The following is a 17,325-nucleotide window of genomic DNA, read 5'->3' on the forward strand; positions in this document are numbered from 1 at the left end:
TTATTGACTAAAGTGTGTTGAAGCAGAGACACATGAAAAAACCTGCAGGACAACGACCCACCAGGCTTGGATTTGAGGATTCCTGCTCTAGAAGAATGGGCAGAATAGGCATCTAAACTGTAAAATTATGAAAAATAATTAGGTTTGTCATTCAATCTTTTAAATTGTTGTCTCTGTTAACAATCATTCTTCCAGAAAAAGAAACCATTTACATTCTCAGCACATTCTAAATGTCCTGTAGCATCACAAAAAGTTCAGAAGACCTTAGGGTTTACACATCACTGCTTAAAAACCACTGTGTACATTTTGATCTGTGTTCATTTCTTAATGGACTCGGTCACCAGCTTAACAAACGAACACTATGATGTCCATCGTGTGTTAATATGCAAATCCCAGCTGCTGGTTATAGCTGATAAGAAAAAAAAAACACCTTAATGGAAGCCACAAATCCCTAACCTCCGGAATAATAATATGTTTGCAAAAAGCATGTGACATCCTGCTGTTACTCTGTAGTTTTTAACTGCAATTAGTATAGGAACACAAGTAAAGGTACAAAGAAGGCAAAAATAGAAATGAAAGGCACTTCCTTTTAAATCAGTTTAAATTATTGATGAACACCACATGTAAATGACTCATTATGCATAAAAGACCCCCTGCAAAGTGAAACGGTAGATACCCTAAGGCATCACTGGTAAAACTAATTATCTGTGTGTAAGCAACACTGTCTTGTAATTGAGGTGGGTCCCTTCTTAATTATTTCACATAGGGTTAGATGGTTCATTCTGGAGGGGCTCCTCTGGTGGGTCATCAAATAACTGTTTGTAGTTCATTAAGGTGGAGAAAAAACATAGAAAATGTCACGTTTTATAGGTCAAGGTGACCTTGCCATTAAAGCAAAGACATAAAGACTGGCTAGGAAATTTTTCTTGGGTAAGGTTTTTAGTCTTTCATCTACAGAACAGCTCATACAGAGATCTTCTGTAAATATCTCATAGGTTTTTAATATAAGTTTAGAATTGAAAGAGCTTACCTCATAATAAAAAGGCATTCTCATCTTCACCCTGACAGCCAACTTCATTTTAGCCTGGGCTGGCATAGGTAAAGCTTTGGAAAACGTCTGTCTGAAATAACTCTTTCAATCTAATAAGAATAAAAATGTCGCAATAAAAGTAGGGTAGATATATGGCTAGGAATTTTCAATCCAAATGATCAATTTTCCAGGTTTGTTTTAGGAAAGCTAACCTACACAAAATAATTACCCAATGATGCTGCCATGAATAAAGAGTAGGATTAAAATGTTTTACACAAGCAGTCTAAGCACAATTTACACATAATCTGTTTACTATAGGCGGGATACAACGCTTTCAGAAGTCAAAACCAAAAATAAAATGCCTTTAAGATTATAACATTGAAATATTGGATAAGTGAAAACACGTGACAAACTTAGTGATCGACACCAAGCACAAAATAAGGCGAACATAAGTTAGGGTATCATTCAAAAGTTGATATTCAACATATTGAAGTGATCTACAGAACATTAAAAAGAAAAACCAGCACAGTAAATTTTGGTTGTTTTTTGTTTTTTTTACTTAAATTAGATGCATTTTCTGAAAAAGTCTTTGAAACGAATGACACGTTTCAGTTGCGTTTCAGTAAATTGCAGAAACGTCGATCTAACAACAAAACCATGTCATCACATGAACTTTTGGTGGTGAAAACTGTTTACTCCTGCATGACTAATTTTTAAATCTAACGACATTTTGATAAGTCAGATTTAGGTGTGGTTTTCTTTTATTAGTTTTCTTTTCACTGTTGTTTCTGCAGTCTGTCTAAAACATAGGACAACATTTAACCTAAAGAAAGTCATCCGTGCCACAGAAAACATTAGCAAAGCAGCTGGGCGAGACATAGACGTAAATATATCAGATGTAAACCATGGCGATGAAAGATTAAATAGAGTTGCAGCAGATGGACGAGATGTGACTGCATGACGTGAACACTGAAGGCTATACGTTAGTGTGTGATGCTTCTTGTATATTACATAACATGAAGCCGTTGCCCTTTCCAATTGAGACCTGAGATGCGTCATCTCTCCAGTAGGTGGTAGTAGAGTGCAGCTGAACGACCTCTGCTTTGTTCCAGCGGAGTGCCAGAGGTCTTCCCGGTCTATTTATCATGTCAGGTTCACATGTGCTGAACCATCAGCTTTAAATACAATATACAAGCGCCTGATACATCTCATTTTATGTCTGCACACTTTAGGTCGAAGCTGAACATATTTTACAAATAAATGCTATTTATTTATTTTTGTATTTATTTAATAAATAATATTTATTTATTATGAATTTATTTCAATAAATAAACAATCTTAGAGTCTGTTGGTTTACATTTTGTGCTGTCTGAAGCAAGGATGTGTATGTGGACAGTAATGTCTCTTTGATCAATTTTTTTTTTTTAACATGCTCATCTTCATTATTTCTACCGTTTGCCTCTATAAATACGACCCCGCAGCAGTAACACAGGCCCTTTATTCGCAGTGGGCTCTCTCCGAGATGAAAAAAAATCACGCTGTTTCTGCAGATTTCTCAAGCGTTGAGAGCGAAACATTCAGCAGTCGGCTCTTTTGTTCCGAGAGCAGATCCAGATTCAGTGTGTGTATGTATCAGAGAGAGAGAGAGAGAGCGAGAAAGAAAGAGAGAGAGAGGGAGAGCGACAGAGCAAGCAGAAAGAAAAAAAACACACACACACACACAGCCAGCACAGAGGCAGCGTGCAGGATACAGCAGAGTGTGTGAGGAGGAAACAGGCTGTGGGATGCTGACAGACTCTTCATAGATGCTTAAAATGGCGAGAGCGTCTTGGATCCCAGTGAGCGACTGAGCAGCAGATTGGTTGATTGGAATATGTCGTAGCTGAGGCTGGATGTTTGATTTGCATTTTAATTTTGTTTGTGTTTTTTAAAACCCGCTGCTTCGCCACCATTCAACGCTGTATATTTTCAGGAGTGCGGGAGTATTTTCTGTGTTTAAATGGCATCCACACGGCGCCAATGTCTTGTTTCGTGCTGTTTGGGAATCCTTCTAAATGCTTTAATCGGTAAGCCACACACACACACACACCGCATTGGAACAGGGTGTTTTGGTCGGATGTGATCTTCTTTTGCTACCAGCGTAATGCACGCTGGAAACTGTAATAAGCGTGTTTTGCACGCAGCGCAACCCTAAACTTGACAGCTGTCCGGTTGTACACAATCTGCAAATTTCCGTGTGAAGCTCGGAGCTGAAGCCTGATTTGCGTTATTGTTTGTTTGTTGTTGTTTTTTTTGTTGGGGGACGGGGGGGCGGGGGGGACTGATTTCTGAATTTTGCATAACTTCTTATGTGTAATTTATTTGAGCTAATTCTAATTGAGACTATTAATGCATTCAGCTCCTTGTTTTGGTGGAAAAACTGACTGATGCATGCTTGAGTTTCGAACATGTGCTTGTATTTATTTGTGCCTTAGCTGCCGCGTCTCCAAAATCAGTGCAACCAGAAATATCATTTATGGCACATTTGTCTCTCCTAAAACTTCAAAGTTGTGATTTCTGAGTAGGGTTTTGTTTCATATCGGGGGACTTCAAAAGTAGATGGATTTATTGACCGGTCAGTCATTAGAGCACACCACCCCGTGGCTGGGTGAAATGACAGTGGTTATTGCTCAGAGAATAGATTAAAAGACTGTGGTTATTGCCTGCTGGGGAGAATATTTGTACAGATTAAATGTCAAGGCTGTCTCTCTACTCCCTTTCAAATTTTCTCCTCCATCCCTTTGTTCGCTATGACAGTCACTTTCTCTCTCTATGTGGGGGCCCCTAATTCAAAAGGCTGGAGAGTGTATTGAGTATTTGCAAAGCATACCACACAGGGACCCACAAAGGGCCCCTCTGGAATCATAGAGGCTACTGGTTCATAACATGTTCGCTCGCTCGGAGGACTGGGAACAAAAACTGTCAGAAACACACACTCAGCTCTGTGATGGATGCAGCTCCAATCTGCTCGGCGCATTGAAGAAATGAAGCTCTTTCAAGTGCTCGTCTGCCTCAGAGAGTAGATTAGGCTGAGATAAAGGAGGTTTTATGGCATTTTAAGCAGTGTTGATAAGGGAGAAAGAAGCATTATCATTTATATCTCCCTTCCATCTGCTTGGGATAAAAAGTCGGAACAAAAAGGCAGAAAATCACTAAAATGATCTCATGATGAGAAGTTCCAGTCAGTGACTGCTTACTTATGGAAGTGTTTTAGAAATTGCTATTGTAATAATTTCTCATGACTCTCACCAAACCTCATAATTGCTTCATCTTCCTTCCATGTTCCTAAAAGCACATTAAATCCTGAAATTAAGGTTGGACAATATTAGAAGATTCAACTGTATTAATATTGTTTAGTTAAGATAATAATTATGCTATTTACTCTTCACTTTTCATTGTTTTCTGACATCCCAGTGTATCAATTATTCTCCATGCTAAAGGTGTTCCCATGTTTTCCAAGTCTAAGTCTCAAGTATTTATAATCTTTACTCCTGCAACTTTTAGTTGACTATTGTTCAAGTGACTGACTCTGCTAAGGGAGTGAGAGCCCATGCAAATGTCCAAATCTGTTATCTGCATGCAAGACATGAATGACCTATACTAAAAACGTGTCCATCAATTCTGCCTGAGAGTACTGTTATGCACTTGTAATACTGCAAACACTGATGGTAGCTACGATGACTGGGATTCAATACATTGTGTAGCCCTAATCAGAGTCACATTTTAGGAATGCGCCATTAAATAATCCACTGACAACAGCATTGTTAATTAGCCAGAAAGCATTGTTTTTTCTGTGAAATGATTCAATGTAACAGAATTGTATATATAAAAAAAAGGAAAAGCAGAGAAACCATCATCTGGCCTACAGGAGATCAAATCATCACTGTCATTGCTATTTTCATGTGTGTCACATTTCTTGAAAGTGTTATTTGGTCGGACAATATATTTCAAGTGCCATGAATGCAAATTTATCATGCCAGTATGTGATTCTTTAGTTATGAAGGACCTTTCATACAAACGCATGCAGCTTAAAGTACTGTGCAGAAAAAAACCCCACATACATGAAAACGAACATTAATTAGTCAACCACAGCGCCACAAAAATACCACAATGTATGTTAAATAGTTGTACAAACTTGTATGAAACCTTCAAAAGGAAAAAAAAACATATATACTCTTGGTAAGAGTAAAAAAAAAGGCAACACAGTTACAAACAGGTTAAAATGCTCTGTCTTCCTAGTTCAACCTTAAAATAGATACTAAGAGCATTAAAATAATCTAGACAACTGGAGATGAAAGCAAGAATAAGTTTTTTTCTGTATTTGTTTGGAACCAAAATTATCAATTTTTTATTTTTTTTATTTCAAAGTCATCTAAATCTAAAGTAACCTCAAGTGACCTTAACTGCTTGAAAATTGGAGTCATCTAAAAGCTGTGACTGGGGCATACAGTTTAGTTGATAAGATTTCTTGCTGTTATATAACTGACTCTACAGAGCATAAATGGTTGGGAAGTAAACAGCGAAGCAGCTGGCCTACTTTATCTCCAGATCATTAACTTTATTCCTCCGCACCCCCACGTTGCGTTATGATATTAAATTATCTTCGGAACAATCATCTCTGAATATCTACCAGAATAACAGAGCCATAGTGTGAACAATTTAAAGAGCACATGTGGTTTAAGATGGGAAGAACACCAGAGCATTGATTAATTATTTATCAAGCGGGAGCCAATAGTGAGAATGTAAGTATCAATATAACATGTATAGCTCCCCTGCAGAAAAAGGATAAACACAGCCCTTTAGCCAGAAAGGATTGACTTTGTATAAAAGAAATTGAGTTGCTATGTGGCTCATTTTATTAGCTTCTTTAAACCTGAATGTTATTTGTGGTTTGATTCATGAACTTGAACCTAAAACAGAAGTCCTACTGAACAAGCTGAAAGAAATGTTGATTTAACACACATCAGTCCAAAGATGTAGAGGTGACATTTTTCTTATTTTAATAGCAGCAATAATTCTGTGTCTCTTCTTTATTGCAATTAAGAGCAGTTCATAGATCAAAATTCACAAATAAAAGAAACAAAATGAAATTCCTCCAAAAAATAACAACTAAATTTTTTGACAAAAAAAGCTGTAATCACTTTGTATGTAGTATTTGTTCTCAAATGGGTGAACCAATCAAAGACACAGAATGACAGAGTCTTAATGAGTAAATTAATTAGAAAACTACACAAAACCTGCATTGTTTTGAACATTATTTCTAATTTTGTTGCTCCTCCAAACACCTGGTCTCCAAAACCCAAATTATGCAAGACTATTCTGCCTAAACAGATGTAAAGAGCGAAAATAGATTTTTAGCATCCTGATTGATTTAATTAATTCTAACCCCTTTCCGTCCGCATTTAGTTTTAGTGTAATTTTATAAAAATGTTGCTGTTGCTGGAGGTTTATTTTTCAAAGTGGTAAAGAAGAAAACAAAGCAAGATATTCAAAGTTCAATTTCCAATCCGTATGCTGCTTTCATTTCATATTTTTACTTTAACAGATAAATACATGGAGACTTTTCAGTTTTTTTGGAAAACCCTCAAACCTTAAAAGAGATTTCAAATTAAAGGAGGTTTGAATGAACAAAATTCTATATGTCTTACCTCTAAATTCAAAACTTGGTATAAATATCTCAAAGCTTTATTGTTGCTTGCATCATCAGGTGGTAAGATATCCTCACACTGCAGCCTGTCAGAAACCTGTGGAGTATCTTGATCTCTTGACTTGGCTCCCTGCCTGCTAACCTCACATGCTTGTAAATTCATGCCTTTTTTTCCCTCTGACTGTAGCTTTAAATCTATATGTCAGATCTCAACACTTATTTCTCGGTAGTAGTTGGTAGGCTCCTCCCCGAGCCATACTGAGTCAATCTTTCTCTCGTGTGTTTTTGTCTGGAAATCTCACATTCATGCATTTAATAAAAAGTATTGTATATGTATTGATATATTTGTCCTTATGTACCAAGAATACCCACATTTGTACAGCTTCAAACTTGCATCTCTACAGCTGTACATCAAATCTCCCAGGATGCGCATAATGCACAGATGACCGTAACCTTTTTTGTTTCCTTATCTCATTGGATCTGGGTTATAATTAGCTGTTGTGCTCAGTAATATTTTCTCTGACATTTTCTCCCAGTGCTGTTTGTGACCTTCAAGCCACCCTGAGCTCATATTTGCATTAGCCGGTCACTCGGGCAACATGCTTTATTCATCAGGAAAGACAGTGCAGTCACATTTTCCCCGTTAATGGAATATACTCGGAGTTGAGTTGAAAACAAAATCATTAAAAGCCTTTTAATGTGCTTCTAATGAGTGGCATGCTTAAACAGCAACATTGTTTTTCCTTTTGCTGCAGTAACGTCATCTGCTGTCGGTCTTTTAATTTATTGCTTTCAAAGAAACACTAAGAATTACATTTTTTCTGGAAGTGTTCTGCATCGGTGACAGTCCTCGCTTGGATAAAACAATTAGCCACATGTGCGGCTTCTGTTTGTAATTGGCTGACAGCCTTCTTTGCTTTCTGGACCTCCGAGGCCAGAATCAGGCCATCCAAGGGTTAAATACTTCTCTAACAACACCCCCTTGATGCTCACTGATGTCTCTGTAGCCTCATGGCCATTTTACTTACCGTGTTCTCTGAGTGGAAAAAAGAGGGAGGGAAGGGACCATGTATAGAAAGGACACAAAGCAATCATGAGGGAAGTTTTTCTTTTTTTTTCTCTCTCTTAGCAATATTTCTTAAATGTGCTCTTCACAGAGGGGTGTGTCCGTGAAAAGGTTGCCTGTTCCTGAGGGGAAGCACTTTTCTTTTGGAATGTTAGTGGATCTGGCCGGAGGTTCTCTATTTTGACCCCGGTGCCTTGCCCCCCCCTCCTCTGCCCTCCTGTAGCCCGTCCCACCAGATTCCAGGGCCTGGGGCAGAGACTGATGGTGCTTAGTCCATCAGCGGCTGAAATATGATGCCAAGAGGGCGTACTGAGCTGCGTTTTTACAGAACTAAGGCATGCCATGCTGTTTACATCCACAAATACACAAAATCAGGTCCCTCATATTATTATAGACTTAAACCGTCGTTGCAATTAAATGTACAAGACTGGGAAGTTGCAGTGAGAGTAGCACCTTGTGTTAGCAGTGAGCAGTCTTAATGTTTGTGCAGTTAAAAGTTAATGGGAGAGTTCAGGAACATGGCGCAGAGTGATAAAGATTAGATGTGTGCAAAAATAGCATAAAGATTTTCAAAGAAAAATCACAATCAAGCTTTTAGCACAATTTATCTAGCAAATTCTAACTTTTAAAGGAAAAACATATAAGTGAGCATTTAGAACAATAAACATCTCTCAATATATCTTAATATGATTTTGTCAACTTTTGTCAAACGCAATTAAAATGTATTGAATTTGTTGACAAACTTGAGACTTGGGGTACAATTAATCTCAAACTGTTTTGACTCAGAAAATTAATTTTCAAAGGTAAATGACAGCACTACTCAGGTTAAGCGTCCTGTTGCTCAGTGGCGGCAACAAGTAGAGGCGACATCCCCAACTCAGCCAGACAAAATGTTATCCAGCCATTATCTACACCTGCTTGTCTGTCACGGGGGATAGTGCTCATCTCCAGAGGTCATTGGGTAGAAGGCGGGGTACACCATGGACAAGACGTCAGTCCATCTCAGCGACAGCCATGAACACACACTCTAATATAAGGACAATTTAGAAAGAGCAATTAAGCTAACAGTCCCACACATGCACATGGAGAACATGCAAACTCCATGTAGAAAGATATCATGCTAGTGGAAAGTACTCTAGTAAACCAGAAAAACACTGCAAGAAAAACAAGCGTAAAACTGAAATTATATGTTGCAAAAATACTAGTTATGTTACTGTTAGTTTGTGGAAAATAATAATAATTATTGCAGTTTCTTTGTGAATTTTTACATGTATTAAAGTAAATTTATAACACTTGTTTTTGTGTGTGCATGTCTCTTCAGGTGCAGTTTTGGGAGCTGAACTCTCTTTCAAGCTAGAACCCAGCGACATCATTGCTGTTCAGGAGCAGCCGCTGATGCTCCACTGTCAAGTGGACGGCATCCCACCCATCACCACGCAGTGGAGGCGCAATGGCCTGCTCCTAGCTCAGGACCGCCATCACACCACCTTCATCAATGGCTCACTTTTGATTGTCCACTTCCAAAAGACCAAGCCCGACGGCTCGTCTGATGAAGGCGACTATGAGTGCATGGCCCAGAACTCTTTTGGGCGAGTGGTGAGCCGTAAAGCCCGAATTCAGGCAGCCAGTAAGTAGCTTTGACAATATCAGGGTGTGTTTGTGTGGGCTATTTTGTTCATTTGTGGAAACAAACTAGATGTCTGTTACCCGCTTAACCTAGCCATGTTATTGCCTTCCTGTGCAGTTCTGCTAAAAAGTAGAAGTAGAAGTTGTGTACGATGACCTAGTTTCAGTAATGGAAGTGGAGGAAGTGAACAAAGTCGTTCAGTTCGTTGATCACGCTTCCAAATATTGAATGCACATTAACAGCAGCCTCGTTGGGACCGGAGGATGGTTGTTGTTTTTAGCGTAAGCAGTTTCCCGTTAGCTTCATGGCTTCGAACTTTTGCATTAGGCTACATGTCACAGGCAAATGTTAGCAATCGGGTAAAATTTAAAAACTCAACACAGTCCACACCTCCAGAAAGCATTAGTTTCTGAACACCCGGAAGTGCTAGGCTACGTTTAACAACTTTGCATTTTCAATTTTGATCCAAATCTTTTCTTTAAATTTCAGCATTTTCTGTATTCCTAGTAAAAAAAAGTTTGTGTTGACCATTATTGTTTACATATAAATCAAAGTTGATTTCTGTAAATTTGAAGATTGTCTCAAGTACTGCCACATTTTAGACCTGTCCCAGTTAACTTGAGTACTGCTGTGCATGTAAATGTTTTTAATATGTCTAGCTGTGTAATTGTTAATATAAATCACTGCGTTTAATGAACTTTCTGAGGCTGGTGTTGCTTGGAAATTTAAGCCTCTGACTGAAGCATTAACAAGAACTCATGCTGAGGCTCTCCAGACTGCTTTGTAAGAGTGAAATAAGCTGTAGCAACTTAGCAACCCACTCACTGGTACAGGCATCAAGATGCATTTTCGCCAACCTAACAACCAAAGTCCTTATTAGAAAATATTCAATATCCTCATTAAGTTCAAAGCTTTTGTTGCCATGGTTCGTCTTTACCTCATTTCTATCTGATCATTGTAAGACAATCTGACGCTCAGTCCTCCTGGTTTGTCTACCATATCGCAGCATGAAGTTCTCATCCCACTTGAAATCAAAGGCATCAGGGATGCACAATCCGCAGCAGCTTAAAGCGATAATGCAGTCTTCCATACTGTGCCAAGTTAAGGCTGTGTTCTCTGAGACAGAAATGGATAAAAGCTCACAGAAGCCTGTTGATTCCTACACCATGTGTAGACAGAATACTGCTGCGCCACTGTGGCCAATGTAGCTTTTCAGCTCTGTGGGGGACAGAGTTTAGCATGGACGTCTCTAACAGAGAGGGAAAAGTCACTTTAGCACAACGGTTGGTTCCTGTCAAACAACGTGTAACCTTTAAGACATGAATTTTGAAGTCTTTAAAAAAAAAAGAAAGAAATATAAAAAATATATATTAGGCAACATGAGTCAGATCAATTGGTTGTAGAAAACATGCAGTACACTTTGTGCGTCAGCAAGTTACAGGCAATGATTATGCTTTTTTTTTTTAAAGTAAAGTAAAATTAACCCCTGCTTCAGTTGTATGAAAAGAAAATCTCAAAACAAATTAATCTTTCTTTGCAGCAGTAAATACTTACATAAAAATAAAGCAGAACAATGTTTGAGTTTATAAAATCTCTTACAAAACCTGCAAGAACAGACACTAGCTTATTGGAAGGCTCGGGATTTTAGTGAGATTGTTCAAAGAGAATTTACTCTAACCTAATTAAATGTTTTAGAAGATAACTGAGTAATCTGATACCCAAAAGGGGATATACAAATTTGCAGCAATGTTATTAATCAAGAATAGTACGAGGAGTGATGTTTTTTTTTTTATTACAATTTCATAATACTGATTAATTGTAGTCAAATTAACAGTTTGAACCTTTTTGTTTGAATTTTGTTTTTATTGTGAAAGAAAAAAAAAAGTTACTTGTCTTTTACGGATCCTTATTACTGGTACCAAAATATGTTTCCACCAATTTTGCTAAAAATGGACTAAAAAACATGATGATAAAGTAGACATTTTCTGATGCAGTTATCCATTAAAGTCCTCAGCTGGTGATTGAGTTTTATTTCAGTGGCTCTGAATGGTGTGATAATTAGACATGATTTTATGGTGTTGTAATTTAACATGAAATTGCAGCACATGTTTAATCAACATGTGATGCAACATCTCAGAATTCATGTTGATTTCTCCTTTTATAGTGAGCTTCTGTTTTTCTTATTCTCATTTTTGTCTTTGACAAAAATCTTTGGTGTTTGTTTGCTGAAGGATTAATGGAACTCACATTCTGACTATTCACCTGTGATATTTTGGAAAGTGATACCCTTTCTTTTGTCAAAGTGTAGAATGACTAAATCATTCTGTTATAGTTTAACCAAGCACGAGCTAGAATTTTATATTCGTCTTCCTATAATTCACTCTTTTGTCTCAAAGTTGTGATGCTTTAGAAGCCCCTGTTAGTTCTTATAGCTGACTCTGGATGCCTTGTGGAGCATAATTATAAAGATCATCCAAAATAAGTCGAGAACTTTGCTGAAGAGTTGTCGCTAATTGTCTTTTTCCTTCGACTCTTTGCTTAAAAAAATGACAATTTTCCTCACCCCTCGGTGCTCACCTGCTCCTCACTCTGTGTTTTATACTTGCACCTGTTCCGATTTTTATTTATGTAACCAAGTTGATTATGCTCAAATGTACTAGATTGTAAAATTGCAGGTCCTCGTTACAGAAAGTTGCATGAGCTTTGTGTCTTTTTTTCTTTCCTGATTTTAAAATTAAAAAAAGAAATATGTTTGACAAGTGTTTCTTCTGAAAGACAAGCATGCTTTAATGTATTTGGTCTTGTCTTTTGGAGGGCTATTTACTGTGTTTTACTTTCTCCCAGAACAAAGCTCTGACTTGTATCGCTGTGATGCGGTGTGTGGTGCAATTTACCAAAGCCCCTTTAAAGCACACCCAGTGAATAAAGCCTCCGTCGGACCCTTCACACCATCACCCTCTTTAAATTTCACTTTTCATTTGCTTGACAACCATTTGTGGAGGTTCGCTGTTGGTGGCTGGTGTTGGACAGACTCCCTGCTGCTCATATAAATCAGTAGTCGGTCTGAGAAACTTTTTTTTTTTTCCCATCCAAAGGTTATCTCTTTTATGGTGGGTTGCTCTTGCTGTGTGTCTCTCCCTGTCTTCCCCACTTCCTCTATTACTTCCTCCTTAGCTCGGGTTCAGGAAGCTCTTTATCATTCACATGAATGACAAGGCCTGTACAGTGGGCTGCCCTTCCCTCCCCCATAGCAAAAACTGCATCACCAGGCAACGCACCATGACAGCTTGTCGTAACAGTAGAAAAGCACCACTTAGCTAGACATCTTATTTTCTCGTAGAGATTTTACAGAACACATAGTGTCAGCATTTTTTTAATTAGATAAATTGCATTGAGATAACGAAGGTGGTTTTTATCAATGTGGCTTTTATGGAATAAATAAAGACCCTGCGAGCCATGGAGATTGAAATAAGTGACCAATAAGCATCACATATGAGTCGGTTAAGTTCCCCGAAGGTGTACCTTTTAATATAGGGTGCTTCCAGGCCTGATAGCACTCAGAGATGTCACATCTGACTTCTTAAAACTCTGTGGATGGTTTATCATGAGTAGATGGTGAAAGTGATTTGTGTGGCATTGATGTCAGATTACGTGACAGGGCTTGTTTTGTGGTGAGCTCCATCTATCTCTCTCCGACCGCTTTCACAGTATCCTGCCTCGAAGATTACTGGAGCAACATCCCTGCCTTCTCCTTTTATCTTTCTCTTTCTCTCAGCCTGTTGAGGTCCACCCTCAATCTAATATTCTTCAACCCCTTGTTTATCACCCCCTTTGCTCACAAAGGAGCAAATTGTCTCTCCTGTCGTATTAATTAACGATATATAGTACTGACATTTGAAAATGGATGGATGTTTACTTGAATATAACTTGTTTTTCTTCTTTATTCTCACATGGTTTGGATTATGCTCAGGCATGCATGAAGTAATACCCACTATATTTTGTTTTTGTTGTGTATTTTTTTAAGCAGAAGTGTTTCTGTTTTTTCTACACAGCTAAAAATACCATCCTTGTTTCATTTGCCTTTCTCTCATCATTCCTCTCATTGGTATTCCTCTCCTGTAAGCATCACAGGATCTCAGTACATATGGACACGGTTTATGGCTGCCCTGTACCTCGCACAGGTCTGGTATGCGTGCTGATTTTGACTCACAATGGTCCGCCATGATGAAGTCAGTGCTCCATCTGTCTGTCTGTGACTCAGATGGATTGAAAAAGGGTTTTTCTTTAATGAATATTTTTTTTTATTTTGTGCCAAGGAGGCAGAGCATGAAAGTTCTTCTGTAGAAGAAGTCCCAAAGATGCTGCCACAGAATACACAAAGATTTTTTTATCTCTTTTTGTGAAATGCCACAATAGAAAACTGGTAAATGAAGGTGCCGTCTACACCAGTCCACCCCAAACTAATGAATGGATGGCTGATATTAATGACACACAGGATCTTGACCAACTCGATTGTTTTTTTTTGTTAATCATTGGTGTGTTGTAGAATAGATTACAGGGAAGCAAAGGCAAGCAAATTGAGAGGTAGTGAAAATATGACCTTGGATGGTCCTTTATTTGCTTGTAGTAAGTCCTTTCTACGTTTAATCCTTGATATCCAGCATGGACTCTGCCTTCTACTCTGCAGCTCATTTAAATTGAATCATTTCAGTTTTTCACTATCCTTCCTGTTGTTTTTCAATATCTTGTTGTCTTGGTTTTAAGTGATTGGAGGATGGAGTGTGACAAGGATAGGACACATTAACGCTTTGTCTGTAGTTATGTAGACACTGATATGGTGAAGGAATTGCTAAGCTAAATGACAAAGCTCTCAATAAACCATTCTGTGTATCCTCCAACCTTCACCTATGGCAAGGAGATGGATTATGACTAAAAGAAAGCAGTCCCAGATTGCAACTGTAGAAATGGACTCAGCCTTAAAGCTAAGTTAAGGAGTTTGATCCCCTTGGCGGAACGAAGAGTAGAGCTGCTTCTGCTCCACATCGAAAGAAGTCAGCTAAAGTTACTGGAGCATATGATCACAGTAATGCCTGTGGATGCACCTCTAGAGATTTTTTTTAGTCATATCCACTTACAAAATAGGATACAAAAGCAGACTTGGACTCACTGAGTAGACTACACATTGCCACTTTTTCTAAAAATGTGTTGGACTACTAAATTTTACAGGGCTACCTTTATAGAGGGAAGTCTATACTTGTGTCCTGGACTTGTTGCCTCACAAAAAAACATAAGGCAATGGATGGGTTGATTGTCTATTGCTGCACTTAGCAATGTGCAGCAATGGACAATGCAGCATGTGGGTAGGGTTAGGGTAAGATATGTTTTTGTGTCTCTCTACCATAGCAATACTGAGCCATGTTCCAGAAAATGAGGTATATACCAAGCAGTTATTTCATCGAATCCTCAATAACAGCTTATTTTCAGGCTAAACTTTCTGATTTAAAGTCCACGGTTTTGAATGGTGTCAAGTTTAGAGCAATGAAAATCCTATTTTCTGTAAGGATGCGTTTTGTCCTCTGGGGGTTATTTCATTGTCAAGAAGCTGAGTAAACTGCTGCTCTGAACCCTTCATGACAGTTCTTGATATTTTCATTGATGAATGCTCAAAGTTGTCTAACTCTCCTGTGGGAAAGAAGCCCTGTGAATCTCAATTATTCTTGAGGATGACACATCATTGACCTTGGAGCTGTGGAAAATCACCAAGGGATCGCAGACTGCAGTCTTATTGTCTTAGACTGCCATATGTCTTCATGTGGCAGAGTAGAATAGGATGAAATTTAAAGCAGGGCTTCAGAGAGATTTTCTAAGCTAATTACAATTTCAGTCACTTTATGCAGTTAATTGCTAATCAAATATTAAAATGAAAAGCATTCATCACTAATGATGTTTTATTAGAAAAGTAATATTGCTGCATATTGGGTAACAAAATGGGATCTGTTCTGGCTTGAATTGATTTGCATGAATTCCAGTCGACCTATTTCCCAAAAATCATCAGCATAATCAACAAAACAGCTACACATGGGTTGCTTATTTGCTGAATGTGTTCCAACAAGACTTCCCCTCCGCACAGAAGAAATATACTCCAGTACTCTACCTCCTTCAAAGTGAGACAGTTGAGCTGCTGTGTGGAGCAGAATGGGTATTGTGCTCTAAAAATATACCTTCGTGTAAACAGCCTTAAATAGTGAAAAGAGCTACTGAGGAGGTAGATTAGGAGGGGGGAAGAGTGATGTAAATATTTAACTTTTTAATGCATGCATCATGCATTAATTGCTGTACATTGTTTTCATCTATGAGTGTATTCTCTGGGCTGTTTGATGCCAAATAGTACTTGTAAACTCAGGTTGATCTTTCTTTTTTTTTCCCAACTGTGAACACTTTCTTAGCAGCTGCTTTTCTAAAATGCATCTAGAATACAGCTGATCATTAACACGGTTTACCTATAATCGCTTTTTTAATATCCAAAGCAGTCTTATTTTTTGAATGAACAAGAATAACAATCAGGTGTCTTTCTTGTTGGTGTCATAAGATGCCCAAGTGGATTTATCTTGGTAAACACCTCTATTCCTAGCACTTGTTTGTCCAAACCTGGACACTGATTTTGAATCTCGTCAGTTTTTCTTCCCAGCTAAATAAAGTAAAAAAATAAAAAAACATACATAGTTTTAAAGTTTGGATCTTGTAAAAATGTATTGCATATACTTTCTGGGTCCTTGGAAGTTAAATAAAAATTTTAAAATTATGTAAGCCAAATATTGAGTTGTAAAAAAATCAAAATCTGTTAACTTGGCATTCAGTTTTTGCACTTTTCTGCTGGTTGTGTGGAATCTGTTGTTAAGGTCTCTGTTGGTCTCCAGACCACCCCAGCAATCCTCAAACAAACAAATGAATAGGGGGCCAAAAATTCCTTCTGCCTCCTTTTAGGGCTCAAGGGAGGAATTCCAGAGTAATAGAGGTGAGAGGTGAAAGGAGACGGAGCAGAGAACGGACCAAAGGTTAGCCGAGGCAGACTGAAGTCCAAATGAGGTTTTTTTTTTTTTTTTTCCTTTGCCCTGTCCTCATTAAAACTACATCCTCAGATTTGAACCAACACACACTGTGCTAATGTGAAGTTTAGGTTCAAGTTAAACAAACCAACATGCCTTTCATCATTAGACCTTTCAGCTAACGAAACAAGCAATAGTTGTGGTCTTTTGTCCTCGGTGTGTATGTTGGTGTTCCAGTGACTGCAGGCTTGACTCGGCTGGCTCTTGCCTCTGCCCCGTCATTGCGCTTCACTACACTTAACAGAGGCTTTATGGCCAGACTGTGCAGTTAAAACGCTTTACAGGGTTTGCGGCGTTCACCAATAAAAGCCCAAAAACTCCCTCTTCCTGTCCACACGTTGGTGTAAATTTTGTTTTGTGTGTGTGAAAATGTGAAAAGGGGCAGAGAGGTGAAGCCACTGGTAGATGTTTTTTCCAAACACAGTCACATGCACGGACAAATGTATGCCACGGGGCCTCTCGGTGCAGTTCTCCGCGATATTTAAATGGGGATCAGGAAATCTTTCTGCCAATAAGCAGAAGAGACTGAGACAAAAGGCTACGCAGTGATGGGCAGGCAGCAGCTTTGGGCCTCCGCCATCTCTTCCCCCACTCAGCTGCATGTGTGTTTGTGTGTTTTGGGGGTACCTCTCGCCTCGGCACAGCTCTCATTGTGCAGCTTGGGCTGGTGAAGTGGCTGGGAACGGGCAGGGGCTGCGTGTTCAGCCTGTGGTGGTTCTGCTTTGTGGTGGTGGCCTCAGCATTTGTTGTCCTGGCTGACTCAGCTAGCAGCGGCTGAGGCCCCTTTTGTCACTGCTGACTCTGGGTGGG

At 38.7% G+C, this 17,325-nt stretch overlaps 1 protein-coding gene across 1 annotated transcript in view; it reads left to right on the plus strand.

Moving 5' to 3' along the window:
* Window positions 1-2,291: 2,291 nt before the first annotated feature.
* The window catches only part of igdcc3 (immunoglobulin superfamily, DCC subclass, member 3), a 64,755-nt gene continuing 49,721 nt past the window's right edge, over window positions 2,292-17,325 (plus strand). Inside the window, exons 1-2 of the mRNA XM_008405176.3 lie at window positions 2,292-3,096; window positions 9,104-9,409. Coding sequence (XP_008403398.1) covers window positions 3,030-3,096; window positions 9,104-9,409 — 373 coding nt within the window. The 5' untranslated portion in view covers window positions 2,292-3,029. The remainder of the gene's footprint in view (window positions 3,097-9,103; window positions 9,410-17,325) is intronic.

This window comes from Poecilia reticulata, chromosome 3 (genome assembly GCF_904066995.2).
Source record: "Poecilia reticulata chromosome 3, P_reticulata-male-v2, whole genome shotgun sequence".
Classification (NCBI taxonomy): domain Eukaryota; kingdom Metazoa; phylum Chordata; class Actinopteri; order Cyprinodontiformes; family Poeciliidae; genus Poecilia; species Poecilia reticulata.